General features: G+C 41.5%; 1 protein-coding gene across 4 annotated transcripts in view; it reads left to right on the top strand.

The window, feature by feature from the left end:
• Positions 1-441: 441 nt before the first annotated feature.
• The window catches only part of SASH1 (SAM and SH3 domain containing 1), a 531322-nt gene continuing 504618 nt past the window's right edge, over positions 442-27145 (top strand). For all 4 annotated transcript variants that reach the window (XM_025149369.3, XM_025149372.3, XM_025149371.3 and 1 more), the window contains exons 1-2: positions 442-581; positions 922-1985. In XM_025149369.3, the coding sequence (XP_025005137.2) occupies positions 1572-1985 (414 nt within the window). In that variant the 5' untranslated portion in view covers positions 442-581; positions 922-1571. The remainder of the gene's footprint in view (positions 582-921; positions 1986-27145) is intronic.

A 27145-nucleotide genomic window follows, 5' to 3' on the forward strand; every position in this document is an offset into this window, starting at 1 on the left:
CTAAGTTCGCCTGGCGGCGGGACTGCGCCTCGCCCGGGGCGGGCCGGGGGTGCAGGGCCGGGAGCGGGCGGCAGGTCGCACTTCTCGCGGCGGCCTGGCGGGGGCGCTGCGAGCCCGGCATTGCGGGCGGAGCGTGGTGGGGCCGTGCGGCGCCTCCGCCGGCCGCGGGCAGCCCCGGGTCGGCAAAGCGGGGGCAGCGCCTCCCGCGGCTCCTCGCAGAGCCCGCGCCAAACGCTCCGCAATCCGCCTTCGGCCGCGACGGGACTCGGTGCCGCTGCCGGCCGTGCGGTCCCGCGGCCGCCCCAGCGCTCACCCGGCCTCTGGCTCCGGGGGGTACGCGGCGAGCCGGGCGGCGGGCGAGCGCGGGCGGCCCCCGCCCTGCCCCGGTCCCGGCACGGCCGCCCCCGAGGGCCGTGCCTGTGCCGAGGGAGCAGTGTGACAGGCACCCGCCGGCAGCAGCGGGAAAGTTGGAAGGGCGGCGGGGAGAGCGCGGGGCAGGGGCCGGCAGCGGGGCGGCACCGCACCGGAGCGCCGGGAAGAGCCGGAGGAAAGCGGCTGGCGGCGAGGCGGGCGCCCGAGGGGTACGGGAGGTCGGGGAGCGGGGGGAGCTCCGCCGCCGTGCGGGAGGAGGGGGCGGGCGGCGACCTGCCGCGAGCAGCCCGGTGCCGCCGCCGTTGCAGGAGGATGCCCGCAGCGCCCCGCGGCCACCGATGAGGGGAGCGGGGAAAGTTGCGCGCGCCCCGCCGCGGGGGCCGGAGCAGGGCAGCGCCGGGAGCGGGGCTGAGGGGCAGGCTGCGGGCGGAGCGCCTCTCCCCGGCATCCCGGGGGTGGAAGGCAGCGGGAAAGTAACTCGGGAAAGTGAGAGCGATTCCTCCTTATCTTTTTCCTCCCCCCCCTTCTTTTTTCTTCCTAATCCGAAAGGACCCGTTTGAAAGGGAAGCGACAGCCGCCGTGTGCTGACAGGAGAGAGCCCGGAGAGGAGGGCAGCGCAGCCGGCACCCCTGCGCTGCCGGGGAGGGTGCGCGATCCGACTCGGGGTTCCCCCGGCGAGAGCGTGCGGCGAGGCAGCGGCAGCGGGTAAGCGGGTCCGGCGTGCGGCGGAGCGCAGGAGGGCGAGACGGGAGCGGGAACAGAAACTAACGCCGAAAAGAAGAGGGGGAAGAAAAGACGGCGGCTGCGAATTACTTCCACTGAAAGTGAGTGGATGTGGTGCGGCAGCGACTTGGGATTTGGGGGATGCACCCTTGCACTTGGCTTCTCCCTCGCCCGAGCCGCCCGTCTCCGGTGGCAGGAAAGCAACGGCGGTACTTGGTGGCAGGAGGAGAGGAGGAGGAATAAGCGCCAGGGCTTCGCAGAGCGGTGCTTGCAGTGCCCTGCCGATCAGCTTTAAGATTTTTGTTTTATTTTTTTTATTTTCCCCCGGTGGATGTTGATTTCTTGACCTTAATTCTGAGTCCTTCGACTCGCGTCGCAGTTTCTGGTTCGCGTTTTTACTCCCTTCGGTGAGGAGAGGCAAGAGGGAGGCTGGCTTCGGTGCTGAAAGTTGCACTCGTCCTTCTTTTGGAGGCAGCATGTGCACCAACATAGTGTACGAGTGGCTGAAAACCCTGCAGCTCCCCCAGTACGCCGAGTCCTTTGTCGACAATGGCTACGACGACCTGGAGGTCTGCAAGCAGATCGGCGACCCGGACCTGGATGCCATCGGCGTGGCCGTGCCCCAGCACCGCCGCCGCATCCACGAGGCCGTGCGGCGGCTGCGGGAGGCGGACGAGCGGGCGGCGGGGCTCTACTTCACCCTGGAGCCGCCGCCCGCGCCTCCCGCCAAGGGGCCCCGCCGCCCGCCGGGGCAGGACGGGGCGGCCCCCCGGCACCGGCCTGGCCGCGGGGGCCCGGTGGTCTACCCCAGGCTGAAGCTGAAGATCATGATCCGGGACAAGCTGGTCCGCGACGGCATCAACCTGAGCAAGCCCCCCTACTCCAACAAGGTAAGGGGCTCTTGAGGGGCGGTGGTGGCGTCTGGAGACCTGCTGCTCTGGGCATCTCCACCAGCGCGGCACCAGAGTGCGGAGCGGCACACATCGGGGTCGGGGTGTTTTTGAGGTGAAGCACGGCCCAAACTTAGTGCCAGCCTCATGTGCAGAGGAGCGGGGCCGTGGTGGGTGAGATACTCCACAGCCACCACTTCAGCTGGGCCCGTGTGCTTCGCCTCTTATTTATTGCTTTAAATCGGTTCTTTACGTCCAGTCTGGTCTGGGGCGTGAAGGCAGGGACTGACAGGATAAGCTTCTGGATGTTTTTGGTTTTTCCCTCTGCAAGTTTTCCATTGTGTTGGTGAGTGATAGTGTCTCCTGTGTTTTGATAAAGGTAGTGCTGTCATGTCGGTTCCTGTTGGCGAAGTGGCTCTTGAAGGAAGCAGTAGTGTGGGCAGTGGAACAACTCCTCGTCCTGTATTTATTGACTGAAGGGTGGTAGTGACTGCTGAATGTCAGAGCCATTTGTCAGCTGCTCCGGGTGCGAGTTGGTCTATGTCGAGGACGTGTTCTGCTGAAAGGCAGAAAGTGAAGGTCTCTAAAGACTACGTCCCAGTTTGATGAAACCCCAATATTCATCTTGTTCTTACATCTGAAAAGTTTAAAATGTAATAATAGCGTGGTCTGGAAGGTATATAACCGTAAAATTAAACAGGCGATGCCATGAATGAGAAAGTGATTTGTGAAAGAAAACAGGGTGTTATGATGTATGTTTGCTTCAGAGCTCAGAATGAAGTGTTTTAGCAAGTTGTTTCCTGACTCAAGCTGCCTGTATTCTCTTTGATGGTTTGAAGTCTGCCTCTTTGGTTGACCTTGAAATTGTGGGTACTTTTAACCTCGGATTAGAAAGTATGGAAGCAAAGTGATGGAGAGGTCTGCAGGTCCAGGTTTCTGGAGACGATTATGATTGCGAGAAATTAAAATTGAGAATGAATACCAGCAGCAGGGGACCTGGATGTGAGAATAATGAGTGAAATCCGACTTGGTTAACAATGTAGAGGTGCGCATAATGAGACTTACAGCATAATAAGGCTCTCAGGACTTGTATTTTTATGGGCTTGGTGATAGAGGGCCAATGGTCGCTTCTCAAGTGCAGTGCAGCCAACTGGTCTGAGATATTTGTGTTTGCCTTTTCCTGAAACATCTGGCTGATGGCATTGTCAGAAACAGTGAATCCAATCTGATAGGACAGCGGTCAAGACTAATAAAAACATTTTTGAATGCGTGTATGAAGTCTGAGTACAGCATCTTCGGAAACTTCCTGTGTCATTTAAAAGAGAGGTTTTTTTTCCCTTTGAAGTGATACTTGTTTGGACTGACGTCTGTCTGAAATTGCCATTACCTGTCTTACACAAACAAACTTCTGTGAAAGTTCTTGCTTATTAATGAAGCCACAGCTCATCACTTACCTTTGGAACTATGCTTCACTTCTTCCTTTCAACTTTGTGTGCTCACAGTCACCAATTCCTTCTTACCAGGGGGATCCTCTACCTGTCTTCACTACTTTCTATCTTCTCTATAGGAATTACAAAATTCCAGAGATGCCAGTGTATGGCATCTAGGAAATTAAAATCTTAGGCATTGCTTTCTTCTTTAGCTCACCTTGTTTTAATTTGATGGCTCTGATAGTAGTGCAGGTTAACTATCAGGGCAAGCTCATCTTACACAGAAATTGTCACTCAGCTTTAACACTAAAATGCTTTTTAAATCTAAATGGAACATTTTGTAGTAGAAGGAGGAACTAAGCCTAATTTCCTTGTTTTAGTTCACCTTGCAATGTCAGTATATATATATTTTTTTTTGGATGGTGAATGCATATAAATGTCATTTTTATTTGCAGTAATAGGAAAACTTTCTCCATCTTCTTGGTGTGAATCACTTCACATTGTAGCATGTTGTAAGAAACCATAAAGCTGGCAAGATCTGAATGTGTGTTGCTCAACATGTGTTATTGTGAATGCCACCCACTGTAGCAATCCATCTTGAAAACGGCTTAAAGGGAATACCAAAAGATCACGTCACTGTGCATTATTCATGTGCAGAACAAGAAAAATGAAATGTTTTATTCTTTCATTTGGGAAAGCACTGTATTGTAGCCATCTCTTTTTCTAAAAAAAATCCTTTAGAAGATTGTGGCTATAATTTCATCGACCTCTGTTCTATATTTTTATATAGAATATGCACTGTACAGAGTTCTGCACGTCAGAAGAAAGTAGATTCTCCTCTGCATAGGATTAAGAATCATCTTGAGGTTTATCTGAAGTTCTTTGTATGTATTTGCTAAAGGACACATCTGTCTAGAGATGGTCATGTGGATATTGTGGAGTAGGGCACCAGACGTCAGACTTTTGAAGATGGATTTACATTTGTGCCACTGCACAGCTAACCAGCCTTCTCCTTTCTCTCATGGCTTATGTGGACGTACAGCCTTCTGATGTTTATGACTGGAACAGAACAAAGAGATGCATGCTTATGTGTATATGTATGTTAATGGTTGCATATATATGTAGATGCGTGTTACTTGTTTCCTGAAGAATGCTCACTGCATTCGGTTATGCAGTTCTCAGACAATTTCGGAGTTTTAACTGAAAATGTCCCTGAGAACTGGAAGTGCTGCTGATCCTCTGTCTTATTTGAAACCTTTTGCGTGTTCATCAGAAGACCAAAAGTGAGTTTTAGGTGTGGATGCTGAGATGTTGAAAGCATCCTTTTGGTGTTGTCGCTGTATTTTCAGATGAAAACCACAGAGTGTGAGGGATAGGAAAGCATTGGCAAGGTAAACTTTAGTTTGACTTAGCCTGATCACACCCAGAAGAAATGAGTAACACCTACTTAGCACAGCATAATATAAATCTCTTAAAGATGTGCAGACTTTGAATTCAAGCCATGTGTGTGGGTGACTTCAGACACGGAGAATTATCGCAAGCCATCTTGATTATTTCCATGAGAACTATAACAAGACCTCACTTCCTCAAATTGAGTCTTCTATATTTTGCGAATATAAACTGAGGAGTGGAGTTGCTACAGAGATGAATTCCACTGAGGCTGGATTTTTGTTCGAGGTTGGTAATGTTCCTTAATACTCCAAGCCTTCTGTTTCAGTTTCAAGCCTGCTGTCTCTGATCGGCTTAGAAGCTTCATGAATGTAAGAAAAGGGCTCTGATGCCCTTCACACAACAACCCACAGTACCTCCCTGAGTCAAATGAAACATCTGTGTCATCCCAAAACGCTTTCTCCTTGGGTGTTATAATTCTGTCTTTAATTATGCCTGGTGTAGGAATACTGTTAGTGTTCTTTTGACATGTAGACATTTTCTGGGTGGGTCTGATGGGAGAATAGGAAAAAAAAAAAAAGGAAACCCTCGAGTTTCCCATTAAGCTGAACAAAGGAGAGCTCAGCACTGAACTGAGCCAGCTGGAGCAAAGGTAGTAGAGCCTTCACCCCCATGCAGACACTCTTACCTTGGTGGGCTGGTTGCAAAACAGATTGTCTGTGCTGGTTTCGAGCAGGAATAATGTCACTAAATGTCATTGTGGTGTTTGGAAAGCGGAGGAGCGCCTCTTTAGTCAATATAAAGGCAAGGAGGATACCTCGTTGTGGAACACGTCAAGAGAAATTAAGTATTCTATTTGTCTTGAATACAGATTAAGTGACATTTAATAGTTTACTGGAATTTCATTACTATTTCTAATTGAAATAAATGGCCTGACCCGTTCTTGAAGAATTTTATTCAATTTTAATCTGCAGAGAATTGCAAATATATTAAAAATGACTGAAAATATACATTCATTAAAAGGTCCCACGCCAATTAAAATGATTTGCTTAGCTTCAATATAGTTATACTGATGTAGATTTCCATATTTATTAGAGAGAATAAAACCATGGTGCAATGTGCGCATGGGCGTGTGACTTCATTGTCACTCACTGTGCTGTTTGTGATTATCAGCACGCCTGGAAAACATGCACTGGAAATTCAGCTGCATTTGAGGTCATAATCTCAAGAGCTAAAGCAGATGTAGAAAAGTAAGAAGTCAGATCCAAGTGAGTTATCTCATTAAAAGCCCAACTGTATACATTTTTAAGTTCCATGCTGATGGTATAGCACAGATTTGTGTTTCTGATTAAATCTTTGTTTAATCCTCACCATTACAAAATGAGGAATATCTCGCATAAGTTATATGCTACGAGGTGAAGATGCCAGCAGTACTGCTTTGTCACACGCTGATTCAAACTGAGTCTGTGGCTGGGTAATTTAGTTAGTGATTTAAGATAGCTACAGAAATGAATTCAGTGAATTAAAAATATTGTGCTTTGAAGAAATGGCAGTGCTCACCCATACTGGAATTAAACATGAACCTTTTTCTAAAGACCTGGCTGCTTTGAAATAACTGCATCAACCCTGATTAGCAGAGCGTTCTCAAATATGCCTTGGGGAAAGCTGCCTATTGACAAAAGTACTAGTGCATTAAGTAGTAACAATATTTTCATGGCAATAAATTAGCAAAGCTACAGGCGATATTCAGGGAGTGAAAAGGTATTTTATATTAGAAAGCAATGAATTTGCCTTTGATTTCGTACCGCTGTTGTTGTTTTTAAAGAAAATATGGCACCTCATATATTGGGCAGTTGTTTCAAAAAGTCCTGATTTATTAAACTCAGAAAAAACAAACCAGAAAGGGACTTCTCCCTAACAGAGCATTAAGGCAAATTGTTGCAGAATATGAGTAACGCAGCACTCTGCTGTGTTTGCATTTGAATTGTTCCTGAATATTTTAACGTGTATTCAATCTCCTCTGAAAATGTTGAATGCAAATTTTCCTGGGATTCATTATGTTTCACTTTTGAGGGGAGGAAGGTCCCATTAGGGTGTATTAAAGGTGGAGTCCTGAGAGAAGCCCCTATCAGCTTTGCATAATTTTCTCTCCTTTTATAGTGTGTTCAGCCCTCCAGTGCATTTTCATGGGTCAGGTTGGGGTGTGGGCTGGATAGGGGAGAAGGGGCGTTAGTGGTCCTGAGCTGAGTGGAAGAGCTGCCTTCCCCTGCAGCCAGCAACACCTTCAGCCAGCCTCCGTATGGCTTTATATTTGAAGGAGAAGCTAAACTAATATTCCCTGGCAAAAGAGGAATGCCTGCCAGTGTGCATGCATGTGCGTGTGTGTGCTGCACATCAACAGGGGCACCACCAGTGGGGCAAAAGTCAAACCCCAAGTTTCACTCCTGAATATCCATATAATTGTCTTGTTTTATCTAAGTTTGGTGGTTGTGAGCCTTTCTGAGGAGAAAACACTTTTTAAGAAAAAGATTTTTGTTGATGCCGCCCCCAGAGCTTCTGTCTTCTCCATATGTAGGGTGACTGAGCCCATGCTGTTACACAACCGTGTTTATGGAATGCCAAAGGAAAAAGAAATCTCACAAAGTCATCTCGTGAGCTGTGTTTTTAATTCTGGTCGTTCTGTTTATAGCCAATACCACCATGCCACATATGCCATACATATAGGACAGCAACGTCCCTCATTTTAGATGGAAGAATTTCCCTCACTGAAGGAAAGTTGAAGAGTTTTGCTTAAGTCATATGACAAATTGTAGACAGGTGAAGTGCTGGGACCAACTACTGCAGGGTCTTTGCCTGTATGTTAACGTTAATTGTAAACTCCCCTATGTGTAAGTAAGAAAAGCAATATCAGAATGAACAGTAGCTTGGATATAATGACAATTAGTTACACTGTTAATTTTGCCTGTTAATTATACCTTGTGTGCATATGTTGTTATGAACAGTCCTTACCCACTGAGGTGTATAAATCCATATGTATGACCAGAAGCTTACCCACAGGTACTACAGAACCTGTGTAAAATGCTGTAGCGTGGTCTGAAGTGACAGGAGTAATGTTAGTGCAGGTTAGCAGAGAAGTTATTGCATCAGTTACAGGAGGTCACTTCCTGTCTTGAGATTCTCCCAAAGCAGGGCAGGACAGGCTGTGTTGGTTGGTGGAACTTTTACATTTCTTGCTTTGTCACTTTGAATAAGACACTTTGCTTTGTGTTTGACAAAGCTATCTAGTTCAATCTCTTTGTCTAGCCTAACATGACATCTCATGTTGATGTGCTTATCTTGACAAACGTGGTTGCTTGTAAGCGCTGCAGGATTTGTCATTTCTTAAAAGTACATGTGGCGCTATGTTTAGCAGCGCTGCGTTATTTTGGGAGCAGCTCTACAGCAGGAAGTGCAGAATTGCTGAACCTTCACCAACGCTGCCAGGCTGCAGCCAGGCTGGCACACAGCTGTCTGCATGGAGTCATTGAGTCTGCTAGCTTTGCCACTTGCAGAGAGTAACAAGCGTCAAAGCAAAGCAAAAGAGAAGCGGTTTGTCAAATGAAACACAACTGTAACTGCCTTCAAATAACGCCTTGTCCTTGTTCTCACGAGCTCAGCAGTATGTGAATTGTGGTGATACATGCCTCTTGACGGAGTCTTGCTCCTCCATTTGGTTTCATTCCCAGTGAAGTCAGTGGGGGTTTTGCCAGGGATTTCATTTGATGCCGAGCTTGGCTTGAAGTGTTCAAATCTGAATCAGCTAACAAGCTTGCCTTTACCAGCTGTAATTGTGATGGGTAAGAACCGTAGAACAGGAGATGATGGTAGAAAATATAGCAGTAGCACTCAAAAAGAAACTGAAACGTTTCAGAGCTTTGAATATCACCATTAGCAGCTTGAACAGCGGCAAGGCTGACTTATGAATATAGATCTGACAGTTTTGCACAGGAATAAATGTTTGGTAAATAATATCTGAAATCCACGTTCATGGATTTTGGTTGCAATCAAGTAACCAATTGTTTACAATTGTCCTGTCGATAGCTATAAATTAGGAATAAATGGTGTATATCAAACAAAACTTATAACTGCACACAAATGTAAGTCTTCCACAAGTTTCTTTTTTTCTCCAGATGAACTACAATTGTCCTGAGCACCCACACCCTCAAGGTAAGGATGTGGTGTTATCATGATGCATATGACATCAGTGGGAACATTATGGAGAAATTAAGTCTTGTTTTGATGTCTGTGCCTCAAAAAACATCTCATAATTTTGGTGTGGTTCAGGAAAAAAAATTGCCTGAAAAAAAATCTTGTCTTTCCATCCAGGATACAGCTTAAGCAGTTTTTTTCCCAAGGTTGACTAAATGGCCATGATCTCAATAAATCAATACTCCATAGAGCAACAAAAAATAAAAATCTAGAAGTGGGTGACAATTCTGCATCAGTGCCCTTGGTTTTTGATAGAGGTGTTTGCCAGGAGTGACTCTTCTGCACTATCAAGCTCTCATCCTTTGGGCTCCGCATTTCCCATCCTGGCTGTCTAGTAGCCCTCAGACTGTCCCATAGCTAGCCACTTTCTGACTTCTGTTAAATCATCTCCTCTAAATCTGCCTCAAGGCACACCATCTTCTTCCTTAAGAGCAATGTATTTTCAGCCCCAAGAGTGTACATCTCTTGCCTAGGTCTCCCTAACCTTTTTCACCCCAGTCTAGGTTCACTCAATAAAGCTGGGGAGTGTTACCCATGATCTGTTTTAATGGAAAGAGAAAACTGAGGCAGTGATACCTTTTTGTACAGCCTGAAACAATGCTTTGTCCTTCTGACTTGATCCCATCTCATGCCAAGATCTGTATCGGTTATCTATCCCATCCCAAGCTCTGCATGAGTTTATTCTATCTCACTCTTCTGCTGCCTGTAATTGGGATCCTCCCTTTGTCTCCCTTGTGCTCTGATGAGAAGAAAGCTTTTCTCCCACTTGGGAGAGTTCTCAGAGATCTTGGAAAAGGAGTAGTGCTACAGCTTTAGAAAATAGGTATGAGACTGACTTGACCTATTTGAAGCAAGGCAGAATGCATCGCTAAAAAAGTCTCACCAAAAGTTATGAGTTTACACAAATAAATGTTGAAGAAATTGTTGGCATAGTTTTTGAGTGCTTATCGTGTAACTATGTTAACCTCACTTAACTGTAGCATCTCTTAATTCCTGTCTGATTAAGTGGTTGCCAAAATGTTTCTCTTCCAATTTTGTTTAAATCCATTCTACTAATAACTGCTCATGTTGTACTGTATTGGGAAATTTTATACACGTGCACTTCTGCTGTTCTGTGTATCTCATAGTTAAGGTTTTCCCCTAAATCTTGGGTATCCAACTTTTTAGCTTGCCTGGGCCACACTGAGTGAAGAGGAATTGGCTAGAGGCCACATCTATGAAGGTTGCCCTGAAAGTAATGCCTCCTAATTATTTCCATGGAAATGACAACAGATACGAAGAGCACAATAACACCATTTGATAGAGGAAATTCTCAGCTACAGAACACTCTGTTTTCAACACAGTCACCACCATTAGTTGTGCATTTTCACCAGCAATGAATAAGAGTCTGCGTGCTGCTCACATAACAGTGTGCATCAGGGGAGGTGACCCACTGTTACTGTCACCACTACTGAAATGAACCACCCCCCTCACAGTGCTCACATCCACTGTTTAGTCTCCATAAATGTTCATCAGGCATTAATAATACTATATATATTACCATGTTACATATTGTTAAAATATATAAAGTAATGAAATGTTTAATGTTTTTTATTAAGATATGTAAAAAAAGAGCAACAAAACCATAAAATTAGTTGGATATGTGACTCTGTTTTTGTGAAACTAACACACTAGTGTAGTTTGATGGCAGTTCTTAGTGAGCTCTCAATGTTTTCAGTAGAGATTTTTGATGAAATTTTACTCCTCCTGTACTTCATCCTTGAAAATAATAGTTCACGAATGTGTGTACTGCCAAAAAGCGACGACACGAATAAGGCGTGACTGTGAAGCAAGGGGTATTTCTCTCTGGTAAGAGAGACCTTATAAAAGTCTGGTAAAGAGATGTATTGATTGCAGCTCAGTACATTCCATCTGAAAATTCACAGGTAAGGTACTTACGTCGACTGAAAATGGAGCTGCAAGTAAAGAAAAAAAATCTATGATTTTTTTTTGCAATCTTGGAACCTATTCTCAAATTCCTTTATCAGAGTTGGAAGCACAGCTACATATTTTTCTCTATTCACAGGACTGTGTTTAGCCAGCTTATCAAAATGCATGAACTTATTTGCCATAAATTGAGCTGGAACTGCACTGTGCCCTCCCCTTGCTCTGGTTTCAGTCCAGATGGCATTAGTGACAGTTGTGTGCCTGGGGTTGGGCCGGGCTGCTCCACAGGGCAGAGCCTCTGCCATGACGGCATGGGGCACGGGGAGCATTATGAGCTGTGCTGGGCCATGGGTTGGGCATGCCTGCCCTAAATTATCCAGCTATTATTAGTTCAGCAGAGGCTTTTTCTATAGCTGAGGAATGGGAAGTATCAGGATATATCAGGAGTCATCAAGAATCAAGTTTGCTGTTGAGAAGACCTGTTAGATCTTCACATGCTGGCTGAAAATCTCAACCTGAGATAAGAATAAGTGCCTACTTCTGCTCTGATTCTACATTCACTCTTATTTCAACAAGCAGTTGTCATTTTAAAACATTGTCCTGAATAAACTCAAGATTTAACAAAGAGAACTGTGGAAATTATTAAAAGAGCATCATTGAATATCCTGAGTTGGAAGAAAGAGAAGTTCCATTCATTTTGCTGTGTAAAGATGTTAACAATCAAAAAAGGGGAGAACCAGTGTTAAAGGAAATTTGACTGAGAGTTTACTAAGAGAGCTGGGAAAAAATGTTTCCTTCATCTCACCCGCATTATTTTGTTTTGAAAGAAGTTATTAAGCTTTTCCTATGATGACTTCTAAACAACGCTTTGCCAAGAGAATATTCCAGAGGGGAGATTTTCACATACGCTTGATATTTACACCGTGGTAAAAAATAATGCTTTATATCTTGTGGAATAGATGGAGAATACAACTAGCTGCTTTCTTTCTGGGTCTAAAAATTACATACAGGGAGGAGATCACAGAATCATAGAATAGCCTGGGTTGAAAAGGACCACAATGCTCATTGAGCTTCAACCCCCTGCTATGTGCAGGGTCGCCAACCACCAGACCAGGCTGCCCAGAGCCACATCCAGTCTGGCCTTGAATGCCTCCAGGGATGGGGCATCCACAACCTCCTTAGGCAACCTGTTCCAGTGCATCACCACCCTCTGAGTGAAAAGCTTCCTCCTAATATCTAACCTAAACCTCCTCTGTCTTAATTTAAAACCATCCCCCCTTGTCCTTTCGCTATTCATCCTCATTAATGGTTGTTTACAATTTCCAGAAAGATTATCTTAATTCCTCATATTTGTTGTCTAACAAGTCAGCATTTGAAGTGATGTTAAGATATACTATTTACTCTTTCTGTGGTAGAATCACAGATGGGTTTGCATTGAAAGGGACATTAAAGCCCACTCTGTTCCAACCTCTCTGCTTTGTGTAGAGCTTCCATTCACCACATCAGGCTGCCAAGCCAACCCAGCCTGGAGAACCAGAGACCCACAGCTTCTCTGGGCAACGTGTGCCTCAACTCTGTGAGTGAAGAATTTCTTTGAGTTCTGATGCAGTGGTTCTCTGGGAAAAAGATTTTATTCTTTTTGGTAGAAAGGCATGTGAGTGCAGTGTAGTGGAATGATGGGAACTGCTTTAACTGCTAAGGGCCATCAGCTGAGCGTGGCCTGCTGCTGGGCACACCCATGCTGGCGGCCTCTGCTCATTTATGGTGCTTTTAAGGGTGAGTAGCACCTTGGGGAAGATTTGATCAGTTTAGGGTATTTTTCCAGTGGAGTTTACATCATCTACAATACCAGCTGCTGTAAGTAAATGTATGTGGTTGGAAAAGCTTCTGGCAGTAGAAGTAGAAAGAATTTATCCTTAGAGGAAGCTTGAGTCTCTTGTGGAAGGGAGCTAGTACTGGTGCTTTAGCAAGTATGTGGTAGTGTTGGTACTAAGCTTTTTTTTTTTTTTTTTTTTTAAATGTTTCTCACAAAATTGGGTGGTTTTCTTGCGAGCTTTAAGTAGTGGTATTACTTCACCTATAAGGGAAGTTGTAAAGGGTTTAGTTGTTGCCCTGAGGGACAGTTTCATCATGATTTTGGAAGCCTGCTTGAAAAAGAACTTATATTCTATGTGTAAAAATATTAAAAAGAGCTGCTTACATAAGTGTGGGATTCATTAAATCAATTCCTTGGATGTGTAACAGGAAATAAGCTATTGCAGTTCGTCCTTTCTGGGTGTCATGTTTTTGACAGAAGCCTGAATTTGTTGAGGGGAGTTAGTTGCTTTATAGACTTTTAAGTGGGTGAAACTGATGTGATAGTTAATAGCATTGACTTGAATTTGGAAAGTAAGGCAGACATTCCTTTGTATTGAATGTACTTCTTTTTATCTGCTAAGGAATTGAGCACCATCTTTTTAAAAAGAGCTTTTTCTTCTTCCTTGTCTTTCTTGTCACATTTGCTACAGAAGGATTTCTTTCTCTGATGTGAACTTGCTGTACAATTGGATAGCAGCAACTTCATTCCTTTAATTAGCATGTTCTAACTCCATGATTATCCTTTTCCCTGCTACTTTATGAGGCAGTACTTGTATGTAGACTTTATATACTTGATACGTTTCAATCCATAAGTTTCTAATTTTAGACTTTCAGGATACGTTATTTTTAATTGAAGCGGTAGAGTTTTTTCCTTCAAATTACATGGGGCGTTTAAGTTCTGTTCTGAAGTTCTGGAGCTGGTATTTTGAAGAGACTTTGAGTGATTCAGGTGTTTTCACTGATGTTTACTCCTTTATGTGGTTCCTCCCAGTACTTAACTTGGCTCTTTAGTAGTAAAAGCTTTTATTTAAAAAAAAAATATATATATATATATATTTGTTGTTCTTTTTTCTCTGGATCCTGCTGAGAAAAGAGGAAAGTCTTCACTGCAAAGGGCATTGCTCTTGACTAGCTTTTATTTATTTTAGTGTGTGTTTGCCTTGAGAAGTGATTAATTTCAAGTACTTTTCTGTAGGCTATTTCAGATAGTGATAAACAACTACCATTCAATTAACTGCCTATATCACAGAGATGATGAATAATAAGTAAACAGCAATATTTATGGTTTGTATGGATTCAAAGGCATACAATCTATGTTAAACGCTCTTTAATGTGTTACTTGTTACTTCTGTCCGTTTTTTAACCTTTAGGTGATAAATAAGCCTTAGTTTTGGTGTCACTGTTTCACTGCAATGCTGCTCACATTAACCAGCATTAAAGAAAAAAGATGAACTCTAGTGAATATTTAAATCTCAGTTATAGCTGTCAGAGAAATTTCTTCATTTGAAGAACTTCCAGCATTCCGTATTTTGCCTTTTGTTTGATGGCCATGTGCTTAATCACTGTTGCTACAGGATGTTTGATTAATGACTGGTATAAGTAAATATGGCAGCCACTAAATGTAGGTAGGCATGCTTCAGTGAAGCACAGCTCATCAGGGGATGTTTGAGTTTAGAAGTTTTGATAGTGCTTTCTAAACAGACATCAGCACTGATGTTTCTTGTCTAACCTACACTTTGCCTTCTCTGCAGTGGAGTTTTGAAAAGCAAAAGCATCTCTACCTTAAGTTCTGCTGGGTATGTAGGCTCTGATACCTTGAGAGTTCGTGGAACTTCAGCTATTGATTTTTGTTGGAAACAAAGGGAAGTGGTTTTTTGTTGTTTCCTCCTGCCTCCCCCCCCCCCCGAATCTGTAATTCTGCTTTCAAAGTAATACAAGAAAAATAATCACTATGGTTGCTGGCTTTCTGGACTTTGTCTAACCTTGATGGAAGTAGTTCTTTAAATGTACTTTAACTAGCTGCAACCACATTAGGTTAAATTGATCTGCACCTTTTTTTTTTTTTTTTTCCATGCTCTTCTTTCCCCCTTCTTCTGGTCTGGAGATGTGTGAAATGAAATAAGCCATAGCCTATCAAACAGTACAGTGAGATTCTGAATCATTTCCCTTTTTTTCCACCCAGAAACAAAAGAATAAAAAGTCAATGTTTAAGATGCTTTTAGGTATATGGAAATATTTAGAATGAAGGAAATGAAAGAAGTTGATAATTATGCTGTGATTATTTATTTCGTGATTCAGGGTATTTCTCTCAAAAGGGCTGTTCAGCCCATATAAGAAGAATAATCCTATGTATTGATTATTGTTACCTTACTGGGCTGGAACTGCCAGGTAGGAGCTGAACTTGGTAAGAAGATAAAAGCTATAGTAAAGAAATCGTAAGAGCAGAGAAGTTGAGAAAAATGTCTTCATACTGAGAGTTTATATAATGTTATTTTGGAGCTATTTACCCAAAGGTGGAGATAACTCTCTGACTTGGGTGATATGGGGGGATTTGTCTTACTTACATGTTCTGTTGTGCCTAAAGGTAGAAATTTAAGACATTGTAACTAATATTTTTTACTTGTTATCATTTATAGTAGTGTGATTGAAGGAGTTGCTGGCTGGCTGCCAACATGCTCCTTTACATTTCCCTCACAATAGCTGGTTTCTGCTCTCTCATGATAAGCACCTGAGTTCTTAGACCTATAAGCCCATTGCTTGTGCCTATGTAGCCACCTTTGTCAGACTGGAAATGGATGAATAGGCCCCAAAAGTGTATGCAAATAACTGTGAGGATGTTGGTGTTCTTGTGGTGGTTTTTTTTTGTCTTCCCCAAAACTGTACATAAAGAATACTTAGACTTCAGGTTTCCAAATACTGTCAGGATCTTTTAAATTCAAGAAATTGGAAGATAAAAGTTTTGTTGTTTTTTTTAAATAGGTTTATGTTTAAATCCCAGCTTTGGATGTTGCTTAGACAGTTTGCAGCTGAAGAACATGTTTGAAAGATTCCTGCAGCTTTATGTAAGCTTAATTTTTTTCTCTGCACAATGTAGTAGTGCTATGTGGAACTGAACCAGAAGCATCTATCTCTGAAAAACGGAAAGTAGTGAAATTGGTGCAGTAGTTTTCAATGTGTCCCCTTTCCATCCGCCTAAGGTTTGGCTAAACTGAGGTTTCTATAGTTTGTTGTTCTGTTTTATTTTATTGAGGTTTTGCTCATATGGTACAGTATCTACACAGGGAGTTAGATGTCCTTCTGATGTTTGGCTAATTGGTCATACCAACCCTCAGTAATTTTTGTGGTTGAAATACTTGTCAAATAGATTTAAGCCTCCGAGTAGTGAACTAGGAGTGTTTTCCTCAGACATAAGCTTGACAAGCTGTTTCCTAACTTTAAGTAATGGAACCCCTGTAATATTATTAATCCTCTATGTGCTAAGATGCCCTTACTGTTAAAATTGTTTCTTAGTATCTTTTTTTTTTTTTTTTTGGAGGGCCTGCAAATGGCCCTTCTAGTATTCTGTCACTCACTGGTGTGAAGAGGTCTGAGGCCTTGCTGGTGTATGGCAGAGCATTGGTTATCCCTTTGTGGCTGTAACCCTTTTTGTAACACTTACATTGTTGGCTCCTGCCTTGGGTTTACAACAATCCTTGAGTCCTTTAGGAGGGAGAGCTAGCCGTTGTTTGTGTATGTAATGACCCATACCCTGTTGTACTTTTGCTGTGATGTGCCTGCTGAATAATGTCCTTGTATGATCAGTCTCCCTCCGCTTCAAGAACGGGTTCATTATGAATTCAAAGGCCAGCTTCCTGTGCATTAATGCTCCAACTGGTTGCATGTGTTCCACTGATATAAAAATATTTTCATTTTTACCATCCTTGTTGGTACTGAAAATGATCACTGTGCTGACAGCAGTCCCCTGCGAGACTTCTCATTATAACTCTTCACATTTTTGTCTTACATATTCTGTAGGTAGAGTTTTGCAAATATTTTGTGCTAGTTATTTGCATTTGACCATTCTTTCCTAGCTTGTTAGTATGAATGGCTAGTGAAATGGGATCAGAAGGCTTTCTGAAATCAAGACTAGGGGCATCTAGTTATTTCTTTTAAGCTTGGAGTTTCCTTGTATGATACAGAAGGAGGTTGGGTTGATTTGGCATAATTAGCTTTTCATAAATCTGTGTTGTCCATCATTCTGTCACCTCTTGATTTGTGGAAACAAAAGCATTTTTATGTGTGGGGGGGGACCAGTAAGATTTTCTCCTTATGATGTAATAGTTTTGTTTCAACAAACAGAGGTTTGTTTTATCTTCTGTTGTCTTTCTGCATGAAGTTAGTCACCGCTCTTCATGGCTGTTAAAGCAGGACAGCATGCTTTCTTGACACAGCAGCACATCTCCTTGAGTGTACTCCAGCATTCCCTCCCCTCCACTCCATGCCACTAGTTGTGACCATAACTCTATCTAACCTGTAGGTGAACTCCTCTGTTTGTGCCTATGAGTATAAGGTCCACAGGGCACAGACACGTCTACTGTGTTTCAGCCACTGCTGCTGGTTTACTACTAGAAGTAGGAGTTGAGAATAATTCTGTGCTGTCCTGATCTAGCACTTGATCTAGCAGCCTGTGGTGGGGGGGAGTTGGAACTTGATGGTCCTTGGGGTCCCTTCCAGCCCAAGCCAGTCCATGATTCTGTGGTGCCTGAGGAGTATAGGTCCATTGGCACTACATGAATGTGCACGTGTAAAAGTGAGGTCTGCAAAGGATAAACCTTGAGACACCTACATAAATCCCTTCCTGGGGAGTGCTTTGTGTACTTTGAGTATGGCCAAGTCTGATCTGATGCATATTAATACTGCATGGTATCCATCCTATAGTTCAAGACACAGCTGAAGAAAACAGCTGTGTGCCTTGGTCACGCATGAACCAGGATTAAATTTCTAAACCTTCAGACACGTTTTTATTCTGTGTTAGTCTGACTCAAGTGTAAACTACATAAAACTCTTTCCCTAGTGGGCATGTCATGTAAAAATAAATGTCTGTTCTGTGTATCCCTGCAGGCACACTGACCCAACTTAGGGTCACAAGGGGTAGGACTAATGCTTTTATTCAGTCAGTCTTTTGCAAAGATTTCATTCTCTATGACACAGTGGATTGGCTTCTTCCAAAAAACTACTTATCTTCTGCAGTTTTTCTTGCATCAAGACCTCAGAGTTGATTCTTTTGCTCTATTTTATGTGGTTATGTCAGTGTCAAAGGCTCCAGCGTGGCCTGCTGTACAAGTATGAGGAAGTAAGTGACTGATGCAAGAATAGAATTATAGGGTGTACACAACTTTCATTCTGCATAGCAAAATGCTATTTTCTTCTTCTGTCTTAGTTGTGCATCTTGCTGCTATGCTATTTTGCTGGAAATTCAGTCATGCTTCTAATCCCTAGGACTTCCATCCTTTTTTAAATCTACCTATCTCGTCCCTTATGTGGTAGTGGAATTTTTGTAAATCTCTTCTACTATCAACAGCAGTTCAGAAATGAAACCTCAGATAAAATTCTTTCTGAAGAATTACTCTCTCTCTATTAATTGCATAGTGGCCACATGTTCTGAACATTTGTGCACTGTAGTGTTGCAAAGGGCAGAAGTGTGCACTTGACTATCATACCTGAAGCATTTGGCCTGACAAAAATTAATCATTCCATGACCATAAAACAAGTTCTCAGTTGTTGTATGCATTGCATTCTGAAATGTAGCTTCTGTAATAAACTGGGGAGGGATGTCCTGTTGAAAGGATACCGGTTCTTGAAATGCTTTGGAGAGTTTAAATGCACAGGCAAGAGAAAACCAGAGCTAGGTGACGCTTGCATTTCTCCAAGCCTTAGTAATGGAAGGAAGAGATCAGGAAAAGTATCTGTTGTCCTGTGACTTTCCCTCTGTAGTGATGTGCTTCTTATCACCCACTTGCATAATTGGCAGATTTTCCTGTTAATGCAGTGGGAATTCATTTAATGTCTTTAAGTGTTGTTTGCATTATCATTATAATGGAGTGAATGTCTTTTGATTCACAAGTGCTGATCTTAATGCTAAGTGGGCGAGCTGTATCATCTTGGAGACGACACCCAATTACTCAAGCACACATGTCTACACGTAACTGTGTGAAGTTAGGTGCCTTGAACATTTTATTTCTAAAAAAGGTGGAAACATTGTTAAATAATGCTGAAGTAACCCTTTTTCAACCTACTGTTCCTGAAAGCAAACAGTTCAATATATTCCTTTTAAGGTAGAAAATTTTACATGGTTGCTTCTGGCCTGGAGATTTTGGAAATCTGGGAAGTAATTAAGAGGAAACTATATACCAGGAAAATGATTTTTGTAGTTTAAACAGTAGTTCTTCAGCTGTGACTGTGGTAATCGTAAGTATGATGTTGTAGCCTCATCCTGAAGCAGTGTATGTAAAGAAGTTGGAAAAAAGTATGCTTTCTACTTTCTTCTGTTCAGCTTTTCTCTCTGGAGGTTCCACAGGATGGATCTGCAAATTGTCTCTTACTGGTTTTGCAGTGTCTGGTAGAAGTTGTCTTTAATTTGGGAGAAACAAACCAGACTAACAAAGAAAAATTGCCTATGTTAAAACAAACTTTGGTGACCAGTGGAAGCAGACAATGACATCAGTCTGTAGCCCTGGAAGAATCTATCTAAGAAATTTGCCTATTTCTTCCTGATAGAAAACCTCATTAAGGTCTCAACTTCTCCTTTTTTAAAATTGGTGCTGTCTTCTGCTTTCCAACCCACGCTTATTAATGATTTATTACTTTTTTTTTAATAGTGATGCCTTTTAGTGTAAGTAAGCTACAGTGAAAAACCAAAAAGAACAGAACAGTGCTGCCCTTCTTATATTGAGTCTCCAACATGCATACATCTTCAGAGGTAGAGATTATTTGAATGCAAATAGTAGTTCCCTTTTGAGAAATATCCCAGATGAACCAGTATTATAAGAGCGGTCATCTCTTCTATTTCTTTGCTCTGTGTCCTGAAACAAGAAGGCTCTTCCAGTTTCCTCTTGTAAATTGGGCTGCCCAAGTCTATGAATATTCTGATACCTCCTTTCTGCAGGCATTTAAGTTTCTCTTATTCTTATTTTTGAAGGCTGCTTTCATGGACCTAGAAACATTAAAGCTATTACCCTAAAAAAATATTTCCCGTTGTGTGATTTAATTTCTGATTTCCCTTCCTAGAGAACTAATACTTTTGGAAGCTAATATTCTGTTTATGACTAAATAAAGACAATAAATGCACATATACTACTGCTGGCTTCATCTCTTTTTTTTTAATATCACAGAGTGGCACTCCTAAAATTTGTTGTGATCCTCAACATTTTTTTTTTTTTTTTTACTTTAAAGTACTCTGAAATTAACTACTGTTGTCACTGCAACCAACACTCTGTTAAGGTAAATGTTTTTAAAGTCAATTCGGCAGGGCTTCACTTCTTGGCAACAAAATAATTTTGGACACCAGTGCAGAAATTTATGGCTTTCAATTATAGCTTGCACTGTATCGTAATTCCAGTTTTATGCCCTTTGCAGTTCAGTGTTTTGGATTTCTAATGGGTATAGAGCAGTAATCATAAAAGTGATTCAAAATGCACCCAGTAATTACAGAAATTTGCTGTTGCTTTTGCATTAAAAATGATGATGATTTACAATCAACAAAATTGCAGTCTGTGGTTTTAGTTAAGATACTCATGCTATTACACTGCTTATTAGTTATGGTCAGTGATTTAAAGCTCAAGAGCTACATGTTAGAAGGCAGTACAATTATTCTTTTATAGAAGATAACAATAAATTAAAAACAGACACGATATTAATACAGATCTTGTGCATTAAAGAATACATATGTAACCCTTTGTATCTTTTGCTGCTGGAAATTAATTATAACTAAGATGAAGTAGTTGGTTTGCAACAGCTACAGTCGTGTGTGTGTGTATTTCCCCTTATAGTTTCTGTTACAGCCCATTAACTTTAAGAGAAGCTGCCAGACTTGTTTCTACCTAGCAAATAATGTAAACAAGTCCTTTTCTTCTTCACCTCTACTCGTACCAAAAATGCATATTTAAGATGGATATGCATTATTGAAAAGGTGGGTAATGCAGTGAAATCATAAGCGTTTTAAAATTCTGTATATAGAGAGAAGGAAGGCATACCTTACCTACACATTAATTTTTACATACCTTCATAGTAAGGTAAGAATATGGTGGGTTTTTGTTCTTTCTTTGTTTTCTTCCTTTCATAAATATTTATTATTTTCTGATATTTTGGTGCATCGCAAGTAAAGGGCAACAGATTACCACCTTTAGTATGCATTGCTTATGAATTAGGTTTTATGTCTTGGACTTAAGAGTCAGAACTAGTTTAAGGAAAACATGTTTCTTTAAAATGTTCAGAAGTAGCAGCATAAATGGCACCTTCCCCTTCTTATTCAACCTGGATTTTAACTGAGATAAGACAGCGCTCAGGTACGTTAACAGTCAAGTCACAGTGTAAAACATACTGGCTTAGTTAATGATTATATAGCTGTTAGTTGGAAATGCTAATTGAAAAAATTGAGTCTAGGGAAGTTCCCCAGCTGTAGGATGAGAGTGGGTTTTTTTCTGCAACTTCTCATGGAAAGAATGACTTTTTATTTTTTGATCAATCCCATCGCTAAGTTTATAGGAATTTATTTTAGCTTGTGCTTTACTGTTGGATAGGTGGCTACAGTTTTAACCATTTTCTTGCATTTATTCAAGTCAGTGGGGATGAACCTTCTTTTTGGTGGTGTGCAGCAATAGAACAAGGGCTGCAGGCAGAAACCGGAACACAGGAAGTTCCATATAAAGGAAAAACATTTACTGTCATAATGACAGAGCACTGGAAGAGGCTGCTCAGAGTGGTTGGGAAGTCCCTCTCTCTGGAGATATTCAAGACCTGTCTGGACACCTACCTGTGCCACCTGCTGTAGGGAACTGCTTTAGCAGGGAGTGGGACTCTGTGAACTCCAGAGATCCCTTCTCCAGCCCTTACAGTTCTGTGAGTAACAGCTGTATTTGCCCTAATTGGCAAAAAAAAAAAAAAGCCTAAACTGCTGACCTTTGGAAATTTTCCTTGTTGAAACTCTTGCCCTGAAGCAGAGAGCACCTCTGTACTGGCTGCTGCAGGATAGGAACGCTGAGGTTCTTACAGTGGCATATCTTACTTAGGTGGCTATGATAGGATAAGGTGGGTTGAATAGGCAAGTTAAAGGTATGATCACAGTTTTATCATGGTAAATGATTTGAGCATTAGTAAATGCAAGATAAGACTCAAATCTTTGACTTAAAAGAGCTTTTTTTTTTTTTTCCTTGTCTGTGGTATATGTAGTACTAGAGTCTACTGGATATCTTCTGATGAGTCAGTACAATGTTTCTTCTGGATTTTTCCAGGTTGAGTGAGCTTTTAGTGCTTGATGAAATTGATCCAAGGTTTCCAGCAGAATCTTTTCAGTCTGTAATGGCAGCCTCATCTTCCCATGCCTCCTTGTCCTCTTCTTCCTCTCTGGCAGACTTGAACCTTTGGCTGATATCTGGGTCCTGTTTCTGCAGCTGATCTCTGATGTATCTGTAAACACAGGTGGGTTTCTATAGTGAGGGCAGCACACCTACTCCTTAAGTCCAGTGACTGATGTCAGGGTCAGGAGGAGTTTGCCCAGGAGCTGTGTGCCCTGATGCCCTCACAACTGCTCCATCAGGTTGCATTCCTGAATAATTGAAGATGCCTTTAGCCAAATCAGTTGTTAACTATTTTAACTACTGTAATTTAGTGAATGCAATGAAAGTGCAGAGTCTGAAGCAGAATTAGTCCCTCATTTTACAAGCAGTTTAAACTGGTTGTGGGGAGGCTGTGTCCTTCTTTTTTTTTTAATTTGAAAGTCTATGCTACTTCCCTTTCTTGCAGAAGTGCACATGCAGAAAGTCATCTTTCTGTGAGAAGGATTAGTTTTGATTTTTAGTCCAGTGGTGTGGGAAAGTCCACAGTCATGCAAGGACTGGAGGGCCAAGTCTGGAAACGGAGCAGAAGCAGAGATGAGGCCTGGGGGAATTCAAGTGTGCTTCTCCTGTCAGGGTTTGTCTCCGCCTCCTTAAAATGGTGCTTTCTGTCTTTGTGTGCTGTATATCTGTGTTTCATAAGCAGGAGTTCTTCAGCAGAGTATTAACCAGAAAGGGCAGTGAGTGATGTTGAGAAGTAAACGGCCACGGTAGAGTTCTATGCTCAAGCTGGTTTTTCTTCAGTTTGCTGAGCGTTCAAACCAGAAGGTTTCAAATTAGCTGTGGGTTTGCAGAAATAACTTTGTTGGGCAGAGTTTATTCTCTGATTTGTGTAGCAGATAGCGCAGGATGGGTTAATACTGCTCTCATAATTGACTGGTTTCTCTGTTTAGACTCAGTTTTCTGTCATACAGGAAGGACAGAAAAAGTAAGACCTTAAGTTCCCACTAAGTTTGTAAAGCACGAACATCTGCTGGAATCATGAACTGAGCATTGACTGTTTGGTAACAGGGCGAAGGCAGCTGATCACGAGCATCCTTTTCCTAATTGCTTTGTCAAATGTCACTGCGGTTCCATGCAGGGAAAGGAGATATTTCCTTAGTGACAAGGAAATAAGATAAACAGCAAGCAAAATTGAAATAGACTTCCAGTTTGCTGTTGCTCTTAGGTGTATTTAATCATAACTGTCATTCATCATGAATTATTTTTTTCTTTTTTGTTAAGAACTCGGTGTCTTTTTTTCTACTGAAACGTGGTCTGGGGTTTTTGTTTTAAAATCTACTGGCCTTTCACCTTTCTAGTAATTACTGGAAATGAGTATAGGTCAGAGTTTCTTTGAACACCTTTGGATGTTCTTTCTGCTGCTCTCATTTTCTCTAGCCTTATGCTCACCCACCCAAGTATTGATGTTATCCTTTTTTTTCTCTTGAATGACATCTTAATGAGTACATAATGACACACTTAATGAATTTTATGCAACAGGAAGAGAACAAGGTACACTTGACTCTTGTGTACAGCTCACCATAGTGGGTAGAATGGCCAGACTTCAAATGAATCTCTAAATTGGAGCTTATGTATGAGACTTCTGGCCCTTCAAGAGACCGTAGTAATCCATAGCTAATCTTCATCTTAGCAAAATCAAAGACATTTTTATACGTACTTCAGTGTTGAAAATGTATTGTATTCTACTCCACAAGGGATTGAATAGGTAAGCCAGAAGTATATTGTATCACACAAACTCCATATTGATCATTCAGCTCATGAAGCTCAAATAAGGAATCTGTGGTCTGTAATACAAAATAGACCCATGACTATGTAACGGTCACAATATCTGCTTTTTGTGAAGGCAAAAATCAGACCTGTCAGATGAAATCTAGTTGGGTGATAGCATGTTATGACAGGTTAGATTTGAGTGTTGACTATAAAATCCTGTTGAGAGTTTCCTGGGCAGCAAGGCAGGATAGACTTCTGCTGTCCTGGGGCTGAGTTAAGTCTTTTTGTTAAGCACTACTACTGCGTCCCCTGAGCATTTTTGGCTCTGTGGGAATATAAGACAGCAGCAGTTTCCTGTGCAAAGTAACTCGCTGCAGCTGTTTGTTAACACTTGCTGTAGAAGTGGCTGTTTGCCTTCAGTTATGCTGAATAATGTTAGCCTTTTCAGATGAAATACTCTAAAACTGGCTGTATTTACATGCATTGGCTGAAGCTATCTAATTAAATTAATTAACATAATTAGCTAAAACTTCATTGTTCTGCAAAGTTAGACTGTTAGGTGAGCCTTTGGGCTCAGAATGGGCATTTAAAGTACCTGGGTTTAACTACTCTAGGCAGGGATGTGCTGTTTGTTTATTAATTAATAGCAGAAGAAAACATGTCGTGGAATTTATTGAATGTACTGTTGGGTTAGATCTCTCACCAAGGGAGATCTTTTTCTGTTCGAGACGTACATGAAGATTGCATGAACTTTTATTTGCATAGATGTTCTTGTGACAAAAACAAAGCATGAATTTGAATTAAGTTGTAGTGGCTACATCTGAAATTAGAGCGCAAGTGTTTAGGGTAGATTAACGTAGCTTATCAAGAAAACAACTTCTGTAACTTTTTAAATGATAAATTCCACATAGCTTGTGTTTTGTTTTTCTTAATGTGAATGATGAACACAGAGGAGCACCCACAGTGGAAGCTACCATGTTCACTGCTGTTTCAGTTATGGCACATTCATTTTGCTGGTGGTGGAGTACCTTCTCTCTTGCACATGAGCAGCGCTTCTGAATATTTCAGACTGTACAATGTCCCTGTAAGTACCCATACCAGACAGGTCGGAATGGCTGCCATCACCACGTGGGTGGATGCTGGCCTCAAACTGTCCGAGGGGTTCTGCCTGTGTGATTTCTGTCTGACAGTAATAAATAGGGCTGGAAATTTATCTGGTTGCTCAAAAAAATCAGGGGTAAACTTGTCCCTGCTGTAACATACACATCTTCTATGGAGCTGCTGTAGAGTTGAGTCTGGTGTGCTCTGTTTTGTACTTCTAAAAGCAGTAGCAGCGAGGTGAGCAATAGTCAGTAGAAGAAACATAGCTTATATTTAAGGCATCTGAAGCATGAATCTAGGATACTTTGCAGATAGTAGTGTCTCAAAACAGGTTTATAAGGGCTTTAGGAAAATTGATATACTGCATTCTTTGCTTTTGGGTTAATTCTTTAACTATTCTCTGTAGAGCCACAGTCATACATCTCTGATTCTTGTTTAACTGGAATTTTCTTTCCATTGCCCTAAACTAGGCTTTGTAAAAGATATCAGTCCTTCTATGTGATTTATGTAATGATCTGCAGAAGTCTGAGTAAGGAGATAGCTCACACTTCTCCTTCCTTCTTGCAGATTTTCCTCTTACTGTGTAGTAAATGATCAGTCTATGCAATGTATAAAATTTTCATTAAGAATACAGTACCAAAGCATGCAAATGCATCAGACCAGCAGCGAAAATGTTGAGGTTTGTGTGAGAAAGGTTTGAAAGGAAGGTGAGGAATTTTGACAGTTACTTTTTTCCTCATAATTTTTAATTGAAATGGGGATATTGAGCAATAAAGGCTACATGTATGAAATGCATTGCATCAACTGGCATGTACTTGCACAAAGTCAAGTGTGGAATTAAAACTGTCTTGTGATTATAATAAATGCTAGTATATAGTAATGTCTAGTATATTGGCTCCTACAGCAATCATGCTGTAACTTATCTTTGATGTAGTATGCAGTAAATGCTTTATTTCAGCGACTGTCCTAAAAATAATAAAAATGTGCAATTTTAGAGGCTCATTTGTAACCATATACACTTGTGACTGATCAGTCCTAGCACACATTCAGTATTGAAGCTTGCCATGAACATTTATTTTTCACTCAAAAACCTTGTCTCTTGTAAATGTTATTTTTACTGTGGGAGCTTTTGCTTCAGCAGCACTACTTTTTTTTTTTTTTTTTTCAAAGAACCTTGTAGATAAATGGTGAGTGTATACTAGGGGCCATATGGGTGGAGAAGTGGTGTTGAAAGCCAGAGTAATTCATTACAATCAGCTTGTTCCTGGAACAGGTGAGGTAAATCATTAGTTGCCAAGGACATCTCGTGAGTGAGCAGAGATGCAATTCATTAACTGAGTGGGGGGGGAAAGTAGGCCACAACTTTTAATCTTCTCATCTCAAACGTAAGTGTGTGAGTTGCAGGAGAGTGGTACTAGAATGCTGTGCTTCATAAGAAATATAGAAGATTTTGTGGGTGTTTTTTATTCTTGTTTTGTAAACTTACATTGCTTTGAGCTACTAAGTTTTATTTGTTCTGATACACAAATGGGCTTTTCAGAGTACATTTTAGAATTGTGATTCTGTTTGTTCTTTTTATCTGAGTCCAAAAACTATTTCTAATCCTTTCAGCAGCCTGTGGCTTCCCTTGTGCACATTTTTAGGACAGCTGTTGTTAAACTTAATTGGACACTAGAGCTGGTAGGTTTTTTCTTCTGAAAATATTTTGGTTAAACTGTTTTTGATTAAGTATTATGGGGTCTGATACTGCAGCATTATGAGAATGGAATGTTTCACAACAAACAGCACCATTTGTTAGGTTTAAAAAAAGATAATAAAAATTAAGGGATCAATCTAGGATGCTTTGTTTGAATAATCCAAATGAATTTTTGTTGTTGTTTTTTTGTTCTTACTCTTTGTGGTGGTG

The sequence above is a fragment of the Gallus gallus genome, chromosome 3, assembly GCF_016699485.2.
Source record: "Gallus gallus isolate bGalGal1 chromosome 3, bGalGal1.mat.broiler.GRCg7b, whole genome shotgun sequence".
Classification (NCBI taxonomy): Eukaryota; Metazoa; Chordata; class Aves; order Galliformes; family Phasianidae; genus Gallus; species Gallus gallus.